Source organism: Echiichthys vipera (genome assembly GCF_963691815.1).
Source record: "Echiichthys vipera genome assembly, chromosome: 3".
Lineage (NCBI taxonomy): Eukaryota > Metazoa > Chordata > Actinopteri > Perciformes > Trachinidae > Echiichthys > Echiichthys vipera.
The window spans coordinates 6,549,093-6,567,914 of record NC_139828.1 but is presented as its reverse complement, the minus strand read 5'-3'; the positions used below and the strand labels follow the sequence as shown (position 1 = coordinate 6,567,914).

General features: G+C 41.0%; 1 protein-coding gene across 2 annotated transcripts in view; it reads right to left on the bottom strand.

Moving 5' to 3' along the window:
* atp11b (ATPase phospholipid transporting 11B) overlaps nt 1–18,616 on the bottom strand; it is a 57,003-nt gene extending 38,387 nt beyond the window's left edge. For both annotated transcript variants that reach the window (XM_083911248.1, XM_083911247.1), the window contains exons 1-11: nt 18,357–18,616; nt 10,453–10,569; nt 9,511–9,600; nt 8,301–8,381; nt 7,772–7,879; nt 5,768–5,896; nt 4,807–4,910; nt 3,164–3,211; nt 2,407–2,471; nt 1,527–1,608; nt 1,284–1,434 (exon numbers count right to left, since the gene is read on the bottom strand). In XM_083911248.1, coding sequence (XP_083767374.1) covers nt 1,284–1,434; nt 1,527–1,608; nt 2,407–2,471; nt 3,164–3,211; nt 4,807–4,910; nt 5,768–5,896; nt 7,772–7,879; nt 8,301–8,381; nt 9,511–9,600; nt 10,453–10,569; nt 18,357–18,383 — 1,002 coding nt within the window. In that variant the 5' untranslated portion in view covers nt 18,384–18,616. The remainder of the gene's footprint in view (nt 1–1,283; nt 1,435–1,526; nt 1,609–2,406; nt 2,472–3,163; nt 3,212–4,806; nt 4,911–5,767; nt 5,897–7,771; nt 7,880–8,300; nt 8,382–9,510; nt 9,601–10,452; nt 10,570–18,356) is intronic.
* Between the last annotated feature and the right edge of the window lie 206 nt (nt 18,617–18,822).

Genomic DNA, 18,822 nt, shown 5'->3' with positions numbered 1-18,822 from the left:
TTTACCTCAAAGTAGTTTCACGGATTTCTCGGATAAAAATGTATCATTTATTCTTTGCCGCTCTAAAAAAGCCGCCAACGCAAAACGTTTTTACAAATAACAGCCTATTCAAAATACTCTTGTTCATGATCTAACTTTAGCATTTGAATATTAATAGGATCCTGAACATAACTTAGCCCTTTCAGATTACAATGTTATCTGTTTTTCGGGGAGCTCTGACAGACGAAAAGGAAAATCGGACACAAGATTTCCTGGACATTTGACTTTTATCACATTTTCCAGGACTAGGAAACTGGTCAACTATTTTCCTGGTTATCCAGGGCCCTTGGGAACCCTGACAATCTAATGTAATCTCATATAAGGGGAGGAAAAAAATCAAGACTGCAGAAGAAAATGTTGCTTAATACACATCTAAGCCACACACACAGACTGATGGCCTGATCACTGATCCTTCTAAATCAAAGCAGGCCGGGTTATTAATTCTCATTAGAGTTAATCACTTTGTGTGACAGGAAAGGAGAGACGGACACAGACTGGGAGACTGAGATCAGCAGCTATATAAGACAAGTTAGACCTGGCATCGAGGTTTGACTAATTTACTGAACAGAATAAAATAAATAAAAATCAGTTTCTCTTTCTTGCACTTGGATATTGTAATCTTTGTTCCTTACTCCCTAAATGTAGACATTTTTCAGACATTTTGAAGGGCCGATAAATTCCCTGGAGAAAGGAGATAAACACATAACGGGGCCAGCGAACTGAAGCACCTGTTACACTAGGTGTAAAAATATAGCCACCTATTTGTTTCTGGTATTCCTCTTTTTGTCTCCGGGGAGAAAGCAAACAAGTGAACTGTGCTGTGATTTTTTTAGTCTCAATACATGGAGGCTGCTTTTCTCTGTGACTGATTGGTGTTGGCAGGTCGGCTGATAGGCCAGCAGACTGTCCACGTGAAAGGCGCTTTCTCTTAAGCCTTGTCACACAATCGAGAGAAAAGAAAACAAGTCATAGCAGCACCTTTCTAGGACTCTGCGTGTGGTAACATGAAGATTCAAGTGTGAGCTCATCTATGCATCTTCACTAACTTGCTCTATTACCTTACACTGCAGCAGAGTGAAAACGCCCATAATTATTCGGCGTGGAGAAAATAGAAAGAGAGAGAAGTGGAATGTCGACTAAAATCTCATCTCATCTCATCTCTGTGGCTGATAGCCTGCCCGACTCACAAAAGGGAAAATCAATAAGAATGCATTCTGCTGATGACTAACGCGAAGAAGACGTACCGGACTGCTGTTTCTCTCTTGTTCAGTCTTCTGATTATAGAAAGGCTCATCCCATTTGTCCTCAGCCTGCCAGGCGTACTTCAGGATGGTGCTGAGGACGGCCTCGAACAGCAGGATGCCCAGGTAGATGATTAGGAAGGTATTCATGGACCTGACACAGGGAGAGATTTGGAATTGAATGTTAAATGAAACCACATCCTAAAACAGCAACATTTGGCCGAGAGACGAGAGAGAAGTGCTCACTTCTCTACCGCAGAGCGTTTCTGGGACTTGCACTTATAGTTGAGGGCCATCTTGGACTCCATCCCTGTGTAAACCGCCACACCTGCAACAGGATATGGACCATTAGACAGCTGACCGCCTTGTGCATGAGGTCATGAGAAAACAAGATGGCAAAATGATCCCTGTGTCCATAGTAGGTCATTGGCTCTGTGTCTCTGTGCCAAACAATTAAAAAAACAGTAAAAGACTTAGGTCTGAGTCATAATTTGATTTGAACATTTATCATCTTTCAATGGAATTAGTCACTAAATCGGATGAGAAACATTTACCGTTTATATTTCGCACTTAAGTTCTTAACAACATGTGAAAATACTAATTTTAATTTTCATATATCATGCATTAAATTCATACAGGAGTATACACAATTGGCCATACAACGTGGTTATTTCATATATACTATTAATTTAATGAGTTACCAGAGAACATGCTGTATTATAAGACTATTTCATTATGGAGATGTGAAATGATCTTTATCTGGAAAGAAGATTTTGGCTACATCCGTTCAGCCCTAATACAAGTGCACACTAGTGAAGCGTGGGGGCGTTGCCACAGTTTAAAGTCTTAGGTTGGCATAATCAGACCTCGGCCATATGATAATGAGCGGCCTGTCCTGCCCATAACGTCCAGTGAGCTTGACTGAGCTTATTCGTGTCACAGCTGCGTCACCTCTATCAGGCTTCCAACAGCCACTTGAAGCATTTCTGTTCTTAAGCAGCTACATTTCGTCTTTCTGTCTCAATTCAACAGGAAACGTCTCGTTGTAAGAAATGTTTTACCCCTTAGCTGCTTCTCTTTCGGATGGGTGTTTTTCATTTTGCAGGAGCGAACTGTACGGACTCACCAAAAATCTCTTTGGTATTTTTCAACCTGGCTCCTCGCAGCAGCAGATTCTCAGGACCAAGCGGTCTGAGGTAAAGGCAAAGAAAACCAATGTGAATACAGAGAACGACGGATGTGAGTGTAGGAGCACAACCCAGTAGGTGCCCTCAACTCAACAGTCTATGAGGGGCATACATCTTCTGTATATGTAATTAGATTATTTTAATTCAGCTGCTCATTTTTGTCTTCTGGTGGCAAATCAGCCTGCTGCTGATTAAATATCTCTGTCTCTTTAGGACAGCGGTTAGTCATTTTTAGGGCTGCCCCAAAATAGTCCACCAAGCACTGGTTGACCAAAAAATCATTAGCAGACCAGAATTTAATTTGTGAATTGGTCGCAGGAAACAAAACAAACATTTGTGTGTGTGTGTGTATATATATATGCATCGATAAGTCGACTAATCGCTCTAAATCACGACTACGTAAACAAAGAAAATCCTTGGTCGGGGGCAGCCCCTAATAATTTTGTAACATTTTGTAACCCTCTGCTAAAAGCCTGCACAACTATGGGTAACAGACATGCTGTCATGTTTTACCCTCAACTACTGGTCCATTTTTGTTTGTGTGATGGTGTAACCCTGGTACCAGTACACTTATCAGAAGCTCCTGTATTTATAATAATGGGAGCGTCTGTTAAGCAGCGTCTCCACCTTGTCTTGCACACATATAATAATTAATTTCATTATTAGCCACAGCAGTGTGGATGAATGTGGTCTCACCTGACTATCTCCTCTCCATGCTGAGTCACCGTAATCCGACCGACAAACCTGGAAAACACCAAAGGCATTTTAGTTGACTGGTGTGAGAGAAACAGTGCATCCATATGCACAGGAGAAACCAAGCTACTGGAAGAAATCATGTAAAGGCTTTTACATGCACTTTAATAACACGATTACTGCAAAACCTCTGACATATTTTTAATGTATGAGATTAATGGCTTTGCAGCCTGCACAGGTTTTTTTTGGAGCATTTGGACTAACAGAGCACTTAGAGAATAAGCTCTGGAGTGAGCATCTTCTTAACTGACAGCATGTCTAAATGTGAGCAACAAAAAACAACAACTGTTCAGCAGAGGAAACATATTTAGACCTGTCAATTTTAGTTTCAGTTGAACTTTAGAGGATTTCCTCCTGCTGCCACAGCAATGCTTTCCCCATCTGGAGTGTTTGTCACGCACATGCACACGTGTAATAACCCCATTGGAAATCTGGTTAAGTGTTTACAAATCAGGTTCCTCCAGCAGAAAACTAACAAGGTTTATCTTAAACCCATAACTTGATTATCAAATTTGTGTATAGAAATCAGATCGCTGCAGAAAACAGACAGTAGCTCGGTCAGATTAGTGCATTTAAACACACTGAGTCTTAAGAGACAAAGAGAGGGGGGAAGGGAGAAAACCGCCACCGAAACAAACTACCTGATCTAAAAATAAACGTATCGATCCTTAGGCCGCCAGCTGAGACAGACAAGAGGAAGAGGAGTTGTTGAAGAGGTGATGAAGCCATTTCACCCAATTAATAACACATCTGTGGCATTTCTACCATGAACTATCACATGGCTTTTAAAGTGGGCTCTGGAGACGTTCAGGGGTCTTTGGGGGATCACAGAAAACCATCTACACCTACAGTGTTAGGGCGCACTCACAGTGTCCATTCCTACCGAGCCCCTGGCTTTTAAGTTGCCCGCTTCCCTGCGGCCCAGACACGCTTGCACTCAAATTACTTGAAATGATCTGGGCTTCAGCTTGAATGCTTCTGATTATATGTCATCACCCCTCAGAGTTTTTTTTTTGTCAAACTGTTTTTGAATACTTTCATCTGACCAAATTTGCAGTAAACACTTCTCTTCTTTAATGTCTGTCGCAGGGAACAGTCATATATAAATAGAAATCAGACCGTTAATGCTCGTGCTCGTACATGTGCGCTTGCTCGTACATGTACAATCGTGCTTTACCAAAGCCCACCTCTCTCAACCGGGCCCCGGCCGGCAAGCGTGCCATCCCTGGTCGCGGTACAGTTGTACTCACACTGGTCAAAAGTACTAGACTTTAACCGTGCAGCGTGCTTGGGCACGGTACGAATGGACAGTGTGAGGTTGCCCTTAGAGTTAAACGATTTATTGATTATTATCCATTTCAATGATGCCCTGATTACAGTACATACAAAACACCACAAGCACACGAAATTTACAAATTACACAACAAACAGACCAAGGACATCAACACAACATAAAAAAAAAACTTGCATTAAAAGATTAACAGTAAAATCTTCTGAAAGTAGTATTTAAAAGACAGAATATTAATTTTTAATAAATGTTTAGCGGGTAGATCCTTTGGTAAATGTGTTGTGACTGGACTCATTACCTGTACAGGTCGGCTTCCGGTTGTTGACACTCGACCACGGCCTGCAGAGCCTCCAGTTGGGACACCGACTGACACACTGATGTCTCCGCCACAGAGTAATGAGTCTACAAACATAAGCAACACACAAATACAGTCAAATGTGGACGAAAGGGACACATCATTTTAAAGTGGACAAAGGTACTTGTTCCGGTTAGTTATAAAGACAGAGCAAACTCATTAACACACAGACCTACGGTTAAAGCAAAGACCTCTGTATTTCTAAAACAACTGGTTCTGTCGGTTGCAGCTGCTCTGCAGGGGAGGAGGCTGCACCTCTACTGTTATCCTGACCATACGAAGGAGGGAGAATGTCACAGTAGGGTGAATGTGAGACAAAACTGCTCATCTATTTGAGCTAACTCCCAGGTGGAACAATCGTTGAATGTGTGAGTACAACACTGCAGTGTAGCTGCTGCAAAATCTGTACTCATATGACAAAACCATAGTGCAGTGGTGAACAGCCTCAAACTATCCGTAGAGCTATGATCAGCAACTTTAACTAGGGTGCATTCACATTACAAGCGTATGTGGCCCAAATCTGATTTTTTTTTTTTTTTTTTTTTAGAGGAAGGTGGACACTAATCATATCTTGGCCACTTTCATATGTGGTCATAATACCATTCGTATCAGATCACTGGCCATGCAACTACTGTGAGCATGTTTATATCGGCTATGTGGATATGACTGACGCATTCTAGATAAGCTAAGTAGCTAACTAGCCTGCAGCGATGCGCCAACAAGGGTAGGACGAGGAAGGAAGTGCCCTCAACATTTGTCAGGCTTCAAGGACAAAATGGAAACATTTTTACAAGACGTAACTTTTGTTTGTTTACACTCTCAGGGGCACCTTCAAGGTGGAGCAGTTCTGAATCGGACACACTCACACACATGCACACACACACGCACACACGCACGCACGCACCTTAAGGTTGGTCTCTCCATCGAGGCTGGTTGTGGTGATGTGACAGGTGCCATCTGCACGATCTGACGACAGCAACGCCAGGTCGGCTGGGAACGTCTCATCTTTAGCCACACGAACGATGTCCCCCACCTTGACGGACAGTCAGGGGAATACTGTTTAAGTTTTGTGCCATAAAATTCATCGGCCAATTCATTCTGACCAAGACCAAAGTGGGAACAAGGTGTAGAAAACATTATTAATCAAACAACATAAAATGTAAATGTTTCCCTTTTTGTTACAGATTTTTCTCAAAGTAGTTATTTACAGTGCACATATGTGTGATGTCACAGACAGCATATTAAGCTTCAGTGGGACTTTAGATAAATAACTCACTCCTGTAGGCAGCGAGTCTTCTGGCTGTGACTGGGTAAACAAAGTCAAGTGTACTTGACAAGCTTAAGAGATTCATTTACTGAGTGACTAAAGGACACACGTCCTCCAGTGTTCTGCAGACAGTCGTTGCAGTGTCTCTGAGAAGCCTGATGTCTGAGCATTTGTTTACAGTACAATGTTCTGAGTTACAGTCATATGCAGGCAGCAGCCACCTCGTCACTGACATCAGGAGAGATATCAGCGAGACCTTTTCGTGATCATTTCTGCGCTATAAATGTGAAAAAAGCTCAGGAATTGGGTATTAGGGTTCATCAGAGGTCTTTAAAATGATGGGGTGTATAATTCCAACCAGTCAGTGGCATTTCGAGAGACTCATGTTACTGCAACAAATAAATCATTCACAAAACATTTCCATTGCATTTGTGTCGAACACTATAAACGCCCCGGCCTTTTCATTGACAACACTATCTGTTATTATATTTCTATACAGACTAGCTCTACAGAAACACACCGAGCACCAGGAATCAAACAGCCAAGCTTTAGGTATTTATAGCTGTTGGCTATGAGCTGCAAAAAACGATCCTTTTAGGAACTTTTAAGAAGAAGAAGAATTCCCCAACGGGGACATTGGATGTCTTCACTCTTATTATTTTTCATGTTACACACACACAGGCCCGAAATACTAACATGCACAAACAGAACCTATACATACAATTAAGGAGAGATTTTAGAGCGAGCCAGTGATCGGCACCCCAAGTAGTTGGGGGTTCAGTGCCTTGCTCAACAGCACCTCGGCAGTGCCCAGGAGATGAACTGGCACCTCTCCAGCCACCAGTCCACGCTCCATACATGGTCCACACAGGGACTTGATCCAGCGACCCTACGGTTGGCAGCCAATTCACCTATGGACTGAGCTACTGCCGCCCCCAGTAAGTACATGTTTTCCCCAATAACACACATAATGCTTGGTAGACAGAATGTCCCATAACACTTAAAATTATATAGTTAGTGATTGTTCATTAAACCAAGCAAACAGTTATTTTACTATTAACAATAAAATGATAATATGTGTTTAATTAATTAGTAATTATACAATTGATGTTATTTTAACAGTTTACATGTTTTATTAAACATTATTTGGATGCCTATTATAAAGCTGCAACTGATGATTATAATAGCTTGTTATTGGTTAATGAATACTTTATAAAGCATCATTTAACCTCACTTATAGAGCTATACATAACAGTTTTATTAATCACCAATAAAAGATTAAATGGAGCCAAATTAATGTTACTTGACAGGCAACTTATTAATCCTTAACTAATTATTCATACGCATCGGCTGCAATTTTATAATAGCCCCCCACATACAAAGTAGAATCTAAATCTATAAACTAATAAGATTATATTAAACCTAACCGATGACAAAATAACATAAATTGTGACATTACTAATAAGTAATCATTATTAGTCATTTTATTGTTTGTTAACAGTAAAACAACTATTAACTAAAAGGTAAATTAACTATCAATTTACCCTGTATTAATGCCATTATAAAATTATACTTACTAAAGTAAAGCTCAGAAGCAGAATAAAATAAAGTTTCTTTATGAGTCGAGCTTTTCCATCTCACCCTGATGTTCTTGGATCTTGTCTGGACCAGACTTCCACTGCGAACCACAAACACCGGAGCCCCGTTCACCTCGTTGTCCGCATTGTGTCTCAGCCAATCCTCGTAGCCCTAATGAAGAAATTTGGATTAGATAGATTAGATTAGATTAGATTAGATTAGATCATAGCATTATTGAACAACAGTGGTGACGCAGTGTTGGCACAACTGGTCACTGATCAACTGAAGGGACCAGCTGTTTAAGTTATTTTAAATACACCTTTTCATATCAATGCTAAGTTCATTACTGGTTGGTAAACAAAGCATCTTGAACAGACTACAGCTTTGTAACTTTTTTATATATTTAACATTGTAACAAAATGTACAGGATTTCATTTCTTAATCAATTTGAATCTGAATACTAAACTAAGTTCAAACAAGTTGGATACTTCAAGTCAAATACATTTAATCTACCTTTAATGGCACTGCGTTTACGTTAGTTCCCCATTTTCAGCCCAACAAAGAGGAAGCCATCGTGCGCTTGTGTTCTCACCTGTTTTATGGCAGTTACAGTGATCACAAAGAAGAGAGGTAGGCCGCTGGTGACTGGGGAAGTCGGAGTGTCTATCATTAACTGGAAAGACAAAATACAAAGGGCGGGTTTGACCAGATTTCGATATATTGGAAGTGCAGCTGATAGTGGAGACTCAGTAGAAGTGGGTAGAAAACAAGTGAAGTGGAAAGACAACAGAGAGAAGTAGTGTGTTAAACAGGAAACCCTTCAACTTCCCTCAAAGGTTAACTCGCAGTTCAGAACTACACACAGACACACACACACACACACACACAGAAGACAACAAAAAAGTGCCATTTAAAGCTTTAAAAGCAACACTTACCGGATCAGACAGGTCTTATCTTACCCAACCTCATGTATATCAGTGAGGAGCCATTTGTTTAGAAACAGGTTTACACCTATCATCCACAATACTCCAGTGATACCAAAAATTGAGGCCCAAGCATCCTGCTCTGCAAATGTTTTAAAAATATATTCTACTACCTATAAGTACTGTTTTACGTATTTATTCTCAAACACATTTTTAGCCATGTTTCACCTTTATTGTACGGTGCATATTCATAGTATAGAGAGACAGGAAATGACAGGAGAGAGCGAGAGAGAGGCGGATATGGACTTGAACCGGGGACTTTGTGGTTCTATGGTATGTGGTTATATGAAAAAAATAACCCAACACACTTTGTTACAATATAGGCAACAAACATGAAACTCTTACTACGAGTCCAAGACTTATTTGGTTTGATACAGTGTTAAAGGAATCCCGCAATCCATCTAAGGCCGTCTAAAACAATCAAATGGGTCATCTTAGAAAATGTCATGTTCACAATGTCAAGATGAAAAGAGGCCCTCCGCTCACTGATTTGAGACTAAGCTGACTTCAGCTTCACTGACAAGTTGAGTGGGTGAAAAGAGAGCCTTTTTAGACAGTCAAGTCGATTGCTCTGGCTTCACTACACAGGCCCGAATACCTCAGGAGAAGCTGACTGATGCAGAGTGAAGGGCTAACGCCGAGGGGATGGCTGTACAGACACACACACACACATATTACTTAATGTGTGGGTGTAATGCTTTAATAAACACAGACCTGTCTCTCTATTGGAGTCTGTTACTCACTCACTCACTCACACACAGACACACATACACAAACACCTGCCTGCAAACATGAATGAGCGTCTGTGAGTGTTATTACCTGAACAAGGAAGATGATGAGGAAATAGAAGTTGGCTATCCTTCTGAACTGCTCAAACAGATTCTTGGGGACAAAATTCCAAATTGTGTACTGAAAGAGAAAGAAACCAACAACATTTAGGATTGAAGACTAAGAAACAGATACTTTATTTCACATTTTGTTCATACTTCCTGCCTTTATGAATATTACAGATTAGTAGCTCCACATAAAAGTAGTAGCATGGCATCAGTAAAGTGTGATTCTGACATAAAAGTCCTCTTGTAAATGGTGAAAGTGTTCTACAGATGACTGATGTTTAAGAATGAGTTGTTGCTTCACTCGTACATTTCAACCCATCACTTCCTGTGCACGGCCTAGAAAGAATTACTAAGATTTCTTTCGTCTTCCTGCGTGTATTAAAGTTTTTATTCGTGCAGTTTCTGTCTCTTAAAATGCAGGACTTCAAATCAATTTAATTCTGAACCCAAATGTCAATCATTTAATCATGACATTGATCCCTGGTGGTGGTGAGCAGCAGCAGCCTCTTTGGATTATCATCCTTCTGTCCAGTCAATCTTAAAACTGGCCAACTAATCCCCTCACCAACACAAAAGTTTGTTTTGTCCGAGTTGATCCTGTTATCAGCTAATCATGCTTCAGCCCGTATCTCTCTCCCACTACACCAGAGCTCAAGATAACGTTTTTAACACTGCTCAAGCAGCCGCTTTATGAGTTTCTGTACGTGGCACTTTTTCCTTTAGCCACAGTTGCTGACAGAATGTCATGGTTCATATATTTAAAATAAAGATGTGAATCAGTAGAACAGATATGTTTACCTTTTATTATGTTCACAATAAGTAATATCAAGTACAAAACATTGCCTCATTCTGACTGACAAACATGAAATCCGGAAGTGACAACGTGGAGGAAAATCCCAATCCTGGATTAAATAACATTCGGTACCTTGGAGGAGATGATTCTGTTGTCGGCAAAGCGTTGAGGTATGTAGTGGCCATGCTGGGGGAAACGGTTCGCCACATAAACTGTCCTGGTGTCGCTCTGATGAGGGGGGTCAAAGCCCTGAGGGGAGGGACGGATGGAAAATGTGGGGAAAACAGGGGAAACGGGTTACTTACATAACAACTGATTTCAAACCAAGTCATTTTATATAGTTGACATTAGGCAGAAGAAAATAACCCCTGAAAGTCTACACCACAATAAAATCCACATTTGTAGTCTATTCAACATAGTTTGATTTACAGTATAGAAGAAGAAGAATTACTTTATTTATCCCGCATCGGGGAAACTGAATTTCTTTCACTCTTATTATTATTCATGTTACACACACAGGGCTCGGAATACACACACATGCACAGACAGGACCTATATACATGCAATTAAGGAGAGATGTTAGAGTGAGGGGGCTGCCAGTGACCGGCGCCCCGAGTAATTGGGGGTTCGGGGCCTTGCTCAACAGCACCTCGGCAGTGCCCAGGAGGTGAACTGGCACCTCTCCAGCCACCAGTCCACGCTCCATACATGGTCCACACAGGGACTTAAACCAGCGACCCTACAGTTCCCAGCCAATTCACCTATGGACTGAGCTACTGCCACCCCATAGTTTCTGTGGTGCGATATTTTGTGTGGTGCAGGTTAGTCTTTGCAGATACTACTACACTAGTGTTCACAGACTACAGATGTGGGATTTTTGAGACTGAATTTTCAGCTGGAACATACAATGTACAATTGTCAACTATTTCTAGAAATGTACATAAAGAATGAATGAAAATGAAAGAACTAAATAAAGATCAGTACTGTACGTTCAGTACCAGCCAACTGTTGCTCACGCTCTGCTGGACAGACTGCATAGTAAGGAAACATGACAGCTGTGACATTTGTACAAAGACTGGATATGTAGTTTAAATTGAAATCAGATGTAGTAATATCAGCACAGCTTAACCACATTTCTGAATGTCAAAAATGCAAACGATATAATGTATTTAGCGCTGATTTGTATCAAAGAGGTTGATTTTTCATCCATTTATCTGCAGACCACAACAAAGAGATTCCCTTTTCACTTCATCTTCATGCTTAGATCTAACATCATTTTCTGGCTCCGTCCTGTGTGTCACACTCAACCTGAACGCTTTTCTAACAAGGTTAAAGCAAGTGCTTACAAACATTTGCAAATGTCCTATGACGCAGGTCCAACACACACACACTCTCTCTCTCTTACACACACACACACGCACACACGGAGGAATGTATCCGGGCCACGTCACTCACTTCCACACAGATTCACCTCTGTTCAGGGACACATGTTAACCATTACTGCGTTTCTGTTTCACTCTCTCAAGCTCTGCGACTGCTGCTGCTTTCTTATCGTTTACAGAATACATAAGTACTTCATTGATCCCCAGGAGGACATTGGTTATGAAATACACTGGAGCAAATGCAACAGGCTGCATGCACACTGGGGTTGTTCTGATTTGCTTGATTTAAATGATACAATATCGATGTTTTCTTGGTCTCCAAAGTTAGGCTAAATTTTGGCGAGGGAAAAACTGGCACGACCATGAGCTCAAGGTTTCTGAATGAAAATGCCACTCAATGCTCACTGACTGTAGAGTCACTACAGAGTAGAGACACTTTATTGTGTCGACTACTTTTGTGTGTTCATGTGAAATAAAAAGTGCATCAAAGCAACTACTTAGGTCAACTCTTGATATTTCTTAATATGTTTAATAATACACTGGGTTAGAGGGCTCCTTGTACAATTTACAGCAATAATTCTCTCTTTCGTATCCAAGCTAAAGAGGTTTTGTGACTGAAATATCCCTATCAAATCATGTTGGATTGAATCGGAGATCGAATCGATTAAAGGAATTAGTGGTGATACGCAGCCCTAGAACAGTTGATTATTCATAATCAACGTGTTTTGCGATACATATCGTCCCCTCTGTATCGCGATACATATCGTAAAGTTGTAGGCAATACACAGCCCCAATGCACACTAATGTTTATTATTATTAGTGCATGTGTAATATATAAATGCACCACACCCCCCGCAACCTCGACAGGGACAAGTGGTTGAAGATGGATGGATGGATGGATGACCACACAATACTTCATATCATATCAATATCACTTGACATCACTTTTACACCTGAACAGGTTAAGTGTTTAAAACAGTGCTTTCCTCTTACGGTTATAGTAGCTGTCAATAGCAAATGTGTCTCACAAACCACATATGGACATATTCTGCTGTATCTGGTCGAAAGATCGATTTTAAATTTTGTGAGGAGGATTAATACAACAGAAACAGCCACAGTGAGCTGTCAGACGAAGAGCTGTAACAGGCTCTTACTGTGGTTAGTGACGAGCACACCTCCATTACGTCAACATGGTAAACAACTGACGGACTGAGCCTGAGAGTTGGACTCAAAACCACATATATTTGAACCACACCAGTCTAACCAGTTTACTGGCCTGGTCATGCCCAGTCATGGCAAACAGCCGTATGTTGCAACTCACTGTGAATACCTGAAGTTCTCACTAATTTTCAGTAAATGAATGATCCCTGGTTAAAACGTCTCAGTGTATCCTGTAGTGTTAAACAGCAGCCTGAAATGTGTTAAAGGTGGAGTCCGCGTTGCTGGAGAGAGATTTTTGATATTTGAACTCAACACCCAAACAAATATCCTCCTGTCAGTGCTCCTTCAGGATGTTAGATTCATCTCATCTCATCTCATCTTCATCCGCTTATCTGGGGTCGGGTCGCGGGGGCAGCAGCTTTAGCAGGGGACCCCAAACTTCCCTTTCCCGGGCCACATTAACCAGCTCTAACTGGGGGATCCTGAGGCGTTCCCAGGCCAGTGTGGAGATCTAATCTCTCCACCTGGTCCTGGGTCTTCCCCGAGGCCTCCTCCCAGCTGGACGTGCCTGGAACACCTCCCTAGGGAGGCGCCCAGGGCTCATCCTTACTAGATGGCCATGACTTTAAAACAGAACTTCTTACAACATGCTTTTTATTATTGTGTATAACAGCGATCACATAACTTAAGTTGAAATCCAGCCCCATAAGATATTAAAGGCAAAATAAATTATTCCGTTTCTAATCCAAGAGTTATTAATAAATGCAAAAATCACATTCTTACATTTTTCAAATGAACATGCTTAAATGAATATTTGTTTGAGAAACTTTTTCAAAGCTGCCATCACAGCAATTGCTGCCGTATCGAAACAGTCGCATCTGCCTCGATACACGTACAAGGTAAGGAGTGTCACTATATATCGCTGATGTTTTGAGCACAGCCCCAGCGCACACAGAGCGGACAGCTAGCGGACTGTGATGAGATATTCACTGAATTTGCCAAAGAGTTTTGAGTTGGAATCACAGGCTTCACCTTAAAATAGCAGCCTAAAAAAAATATGTGACTAAATTATGGCTTGTCACAGGTACAAATTTCAGAAAAAAGCTTAATGAATGTCAGCCAGTTACTTTTCTTCGTATTGATCTTTGAACAAAAGTGTAATATTTCAGTGTGAAGTTTAGTGTGAACCATGAAAAACCTTTTACAACATTCTGCATCAGTCACAGCCGCACATAAAGTTTTGCATTTATGTTCAGAGTTGCTTTCTACCACCAGAGTTGACTGATGATGGAAACAGAACTCTGCACAATCGTACCACTGTGTGTTAACACTGATCACACATAAACAGTTACTATGAACCAGCAGTTGCAGACATGGGTAGGCCAGGAAGTGAGTTTTTGAGTCACCAATCCCCACAGTTGAGTCATTGGCATGAGTTGAGTCATTGGCATTGATCAACATGCGATTGCACCTGTGCAGTAATTTTATAGTTTAGGACAGTCGACACATTGCATTGGTTAATACACCATTAAATGATTACAATAAGGAACCTTGCTGTTATCTTAGTTAGCTTGATTGCTAGATGAGTTCATGCAAAACTGTGGTGTGTAACTGCAACAGTAACTGTGTGTGGCCTTGTGAAATTAGGGAAAGCACCTCATGCAATGATTTCTGGAAACGCCTCAGTGCAGCTTTAATGTTATATTGTCTCTGTCACCAACAGTAGAGATAAAGTTAGGGTGAACCACAGCAACACTCGAGACTGGTCAACTGACACCGATCTGTCCATCACAACAACTTTCTACCCCAAACAATAAACAACCATACAAGTAAAGCTATTTCACTCCAAAATGACCTTTTATACTAAGACAGACGTTTTAAATGTCCCTTTTCTAAAGGCAGGTAAAGTCATGGATACTTTGAAATCTAGATTTAGGACCATTTATTGTCCGTGTTTTGGCCTATCCTGAATCACCTGCCTGACCTTTAAGTTATTCTACATGCAGCATATGACATACAAACCAAATGACAATAATGGTCCATAATATCTCAGCTATGTCAAGCAAAGGAGCCTTACATGGGTATGTTTCCCGTAAGAGTCATGCTGCATTCAGCCTCAAGAGGGAAACTGTTTGCTTTATAATATATGCCTTGAATGTATAAAATATTGAAATAACCAAAATAAAGGACTTTAAATAGTGAAAAACAGACAGTCCATAGCTTGAGCCAAATTCTGATTCCCACGTAGGGCTCGCCAGTGTTAGTTGCCAGGTTTCCGAAGGCAACCATTTTGTGAAATTGGCAACCAATTTAATTATTTTGAACTACCTCTGATTGGAAATAACAGATTGAGCAGAAATGCCTGAAAATGGCACAGAGCTGATGTCATACTTGGCTGATGGATAGGTATGACAGGCACACATTAGGGGCGCTCAACAGTTTCACCAAGGTGAATCCAAGTAGAAGCCACTTCACATTTTTTATTTCCCCAATTAAATGGATATCAATCACAGAAGAGAAGATGGCAATAACAGAGGTAACAGAGTAGAGGATGTGTTAAAGACCATACGGTTGTGCAAAGAGGCGGATATTGAATATGAAGAAGAAATCCAAAGTGTTTAATGTAAGATGGATGGTATATAACACATTACCAACTGAAATGTGTGTGTCCACTAACAGGCGTCATTCTATTTTTTTTCTGGCAGGAAAGCAATCAAAAATAATTAGTTAAATATGAATGACAGTACAGCAACATTTTTAACAATGTGGCTTTCTTGTAAAATCACTTTTGCCCGACAGGTAATTACTCCCTGCATACAGTCTACAAGTCCCACAGTGCCTTGGGGGAATCATTGCCCCCGACAATAGCTGGGAGACAGACCAATGCATCACGACCAAGGTGACGCGCTGAGTCGTATCATAGACTAAAAGGCATTTAATCAGATGCCTAATCAGAGATGGAAAGAGGAAGACAAGGAGTCACATAAAGAGCGAGTGGTAAAGACACAAAGAGCTGTAACACAAAGAGGAAGAGAGCACACGACAGCCATGTCTAAAAGATATCGAACATGTGGCACAAAGGTAGCCTGAAGTAGAGCTACAGATGATACAGGACTTAAGCATTGTATCAAGAGCAGGCTAGTTAATTACCAAATGTTTTCTGCTTTGTTACAGTGGATTATCAGGGTTGCTGTTTGAGAATGATCCTGAATGATCCTGCTGAAGTGTAAGACATTCTGTGAGCTCAACTGGTTAAGATGCAAAGCATATGTAATGTTATAAATAAATACTAACTAACATTCATCCAAATAACTACACTGCTTATATCATCACACAGCTATAGGTTTCTTTTCATTTCACTCTGGCATAAAAAAATTGCAGACGAGAAACTGATTGAGGTAATTCGTCAAAGTGAGCATTTTATATGTTTTTCAAAATTACTTCATGAAAGTAGTCATTGCTTGCAGCTGCATTACCAAGCAATGGCTGTTTTTGAAAATTCATCTCTCTTAGTGCAATGAGGCAATATCCAAGATCCTATATTAGCTGAATCACACCATACTGCAGATAAGCTTTGTATGCCTTAGGGAAACTCAAAGCACAAAGAATAATAATGTATCACTAAAGTTTTGAAAAGGAAAATGTCCATTTGGATGTTTCTTGCATTGAAACACGCATCATGTGGGCATGGACCGAACGCTGCCTAGGAGGTATATCCATATAAGATCTTACATGCTTTGGAAAACGATAAGGAATAAATAGGTCAACACGGCAATTTCCCATGAGAATTACTAGAGCACAATAAGTCCTCATGTCATAGTTGCAGAACAGGATGTCAAAGGCTTTTCCCAGGTTTTCTCCACTGTTGCCTGCACTGTAATTATAGTTAGTCTTTCATGAAGTAAATGCATTAGTAGCATGATGTCAGCAGTGCTGGTGGAAGAAGACGGACATTAAAAGTCTGACCCACTGCCAATTAGGACTATCCCACCTTCTCCTCCTCCTCCTCCTCCTCTTCCTGACCACTGACACCAGAAAGAAAGGGATAAGTAATATGTGAGGGAATAAACATCACTGCGGTACCTTCCAGCTGATATAAAGGTCAGACGAATGGCCCCGACAAACTTTTTCATTAGACTAGTTGCATTTTAATTACACTTTTAATTAGGCAGGTCAATTATACGGAATGGGTCAAACGGATGGAGCTATCTCAGATTAGGAGTCTAACTGTGGTGCTCTTTAAAAAAGTGGAGGCCAAAATGAACCTCTTAACCCTTTTTTGCACAGCCTGACACACTTGCAGCTGAACCAGAGTCCCTCTAACCAAACTCAACGTGCAGGGTGTGCTCAGGGACTAAGACGTGGGAGCTCAGCAGCACCCAGACACTGATTAGACTCACTGGCTGTGGTGACATCAACAGTACGATCGATGTGACTAATCTCATTACATGCAACCCAACCACCAATCCCACGGCCACAGAAACAGTTCTTATATATGTCTATACTATGCACACAACTCTCATTTATGCTGCAGGTTCTTATCTCAACTTTTGCAAACAGATATAACTGCAAAAATCACATCATATAACCATCATGTTGCAGCATGACTGAAACACAAATCGTTCCTTATTTCTTTCAGCATAATTCAAAACTCAATGTATCTACTATGGCCCTGTAACTCACTCACTGTTCTGGTTCAAATCAGATTCAGGCGGGGCTCATTTGCATTTGGAGCATTATTGTCGTTTAACTGCTGTACTCTTGAGGCCATGCCTTTGCCTATGAAGGCGTAACCGCACCGCCATGTTTGTAGGCAAACAACAGGTGATTACAGCAAATACAGGATGCTCTCTAAACACATCTAATCACTCAAAACCCGGCGTATTCATTCATACTAATGAGTAAAAAACAACACATTCCAAGTCATTATTACAGTTAAAGTAGAGTAGAGTGAGCTAGAGTAAGTTATTATGCTCGAGAGTTGAGACTTAATGTCTAACCAGCTGTTAAAAGTTGCTCTGTTGACACAAGTGCATTAAGTCACTGTGAGTTTAGAGCTAACGTTAAGAGTTAACGTTCGATGGAACCGGGGTTACTGTAGCAACGTTGTAACTTAGCAACTTTGACCAAGTTTTACACCGTTAGCCACCTAAGCTAATGTTAACTCGAAGTTATGTTTTGTTTATAAGCGCAAACGATTCATTTGCGGTTGAAAAATTCAATTTAACTTAAAAAATGTACTTTAATTTAAACTCAACCCCCGGGCTGTTTGAAGTTTATGTTTGAACTTAGCTTATCTGCTAATTAACGTTAGCTAACTGGTTAACGTCATCACCGCGAGACACAGCAATGTTTTGGACAGCTAAATGGCTAAGGTATGTTATCCAAATAAAGTTTAGACATCTTTCCATGAGCTACGGGTTGTATTAGGCGACTACTGTTGTGAGCTAATGAGTGTTAGCATTGAGAGAAAAGGTAGGAGAGCAGGTTTACCAGCTGCTGTCGGATCCACCGGAGCATCCTTAACAAATACGAAGTGAACCAGCTCAGTCGCTTTAGCCCCGGCGCTAGCGACTAGCTACTCCAACAAAACACGTCCCGAAACATAAATATTCCCCCCGAAAGGCAGCTCTTCTCGGTCGCATTACGCGACACATTCATTCAGTGTAACTGTGCAAAACAATAAATCCGGTCTTCCCCATTCCGCGGGGATGTCAGACAAATGATCCCCGGTAAAAGTGACAGACGGCTGGCCACGGAGTCCCAGTGAGCTGCACTACATCTCTGCTCTGCCACGATCACTTCTCCCCCCGGCTGCCTGCACACAGCCCTGTGCAGACACTGGTCGCTCTCTAGCGGCCTCTCAACGCCTCTGTCTGTCTGCATTCACACCAATGATGGGTGGATGGATAAGAATAATGTTATAACTTTAATACACGGACACGTCAAAATAAGTGTT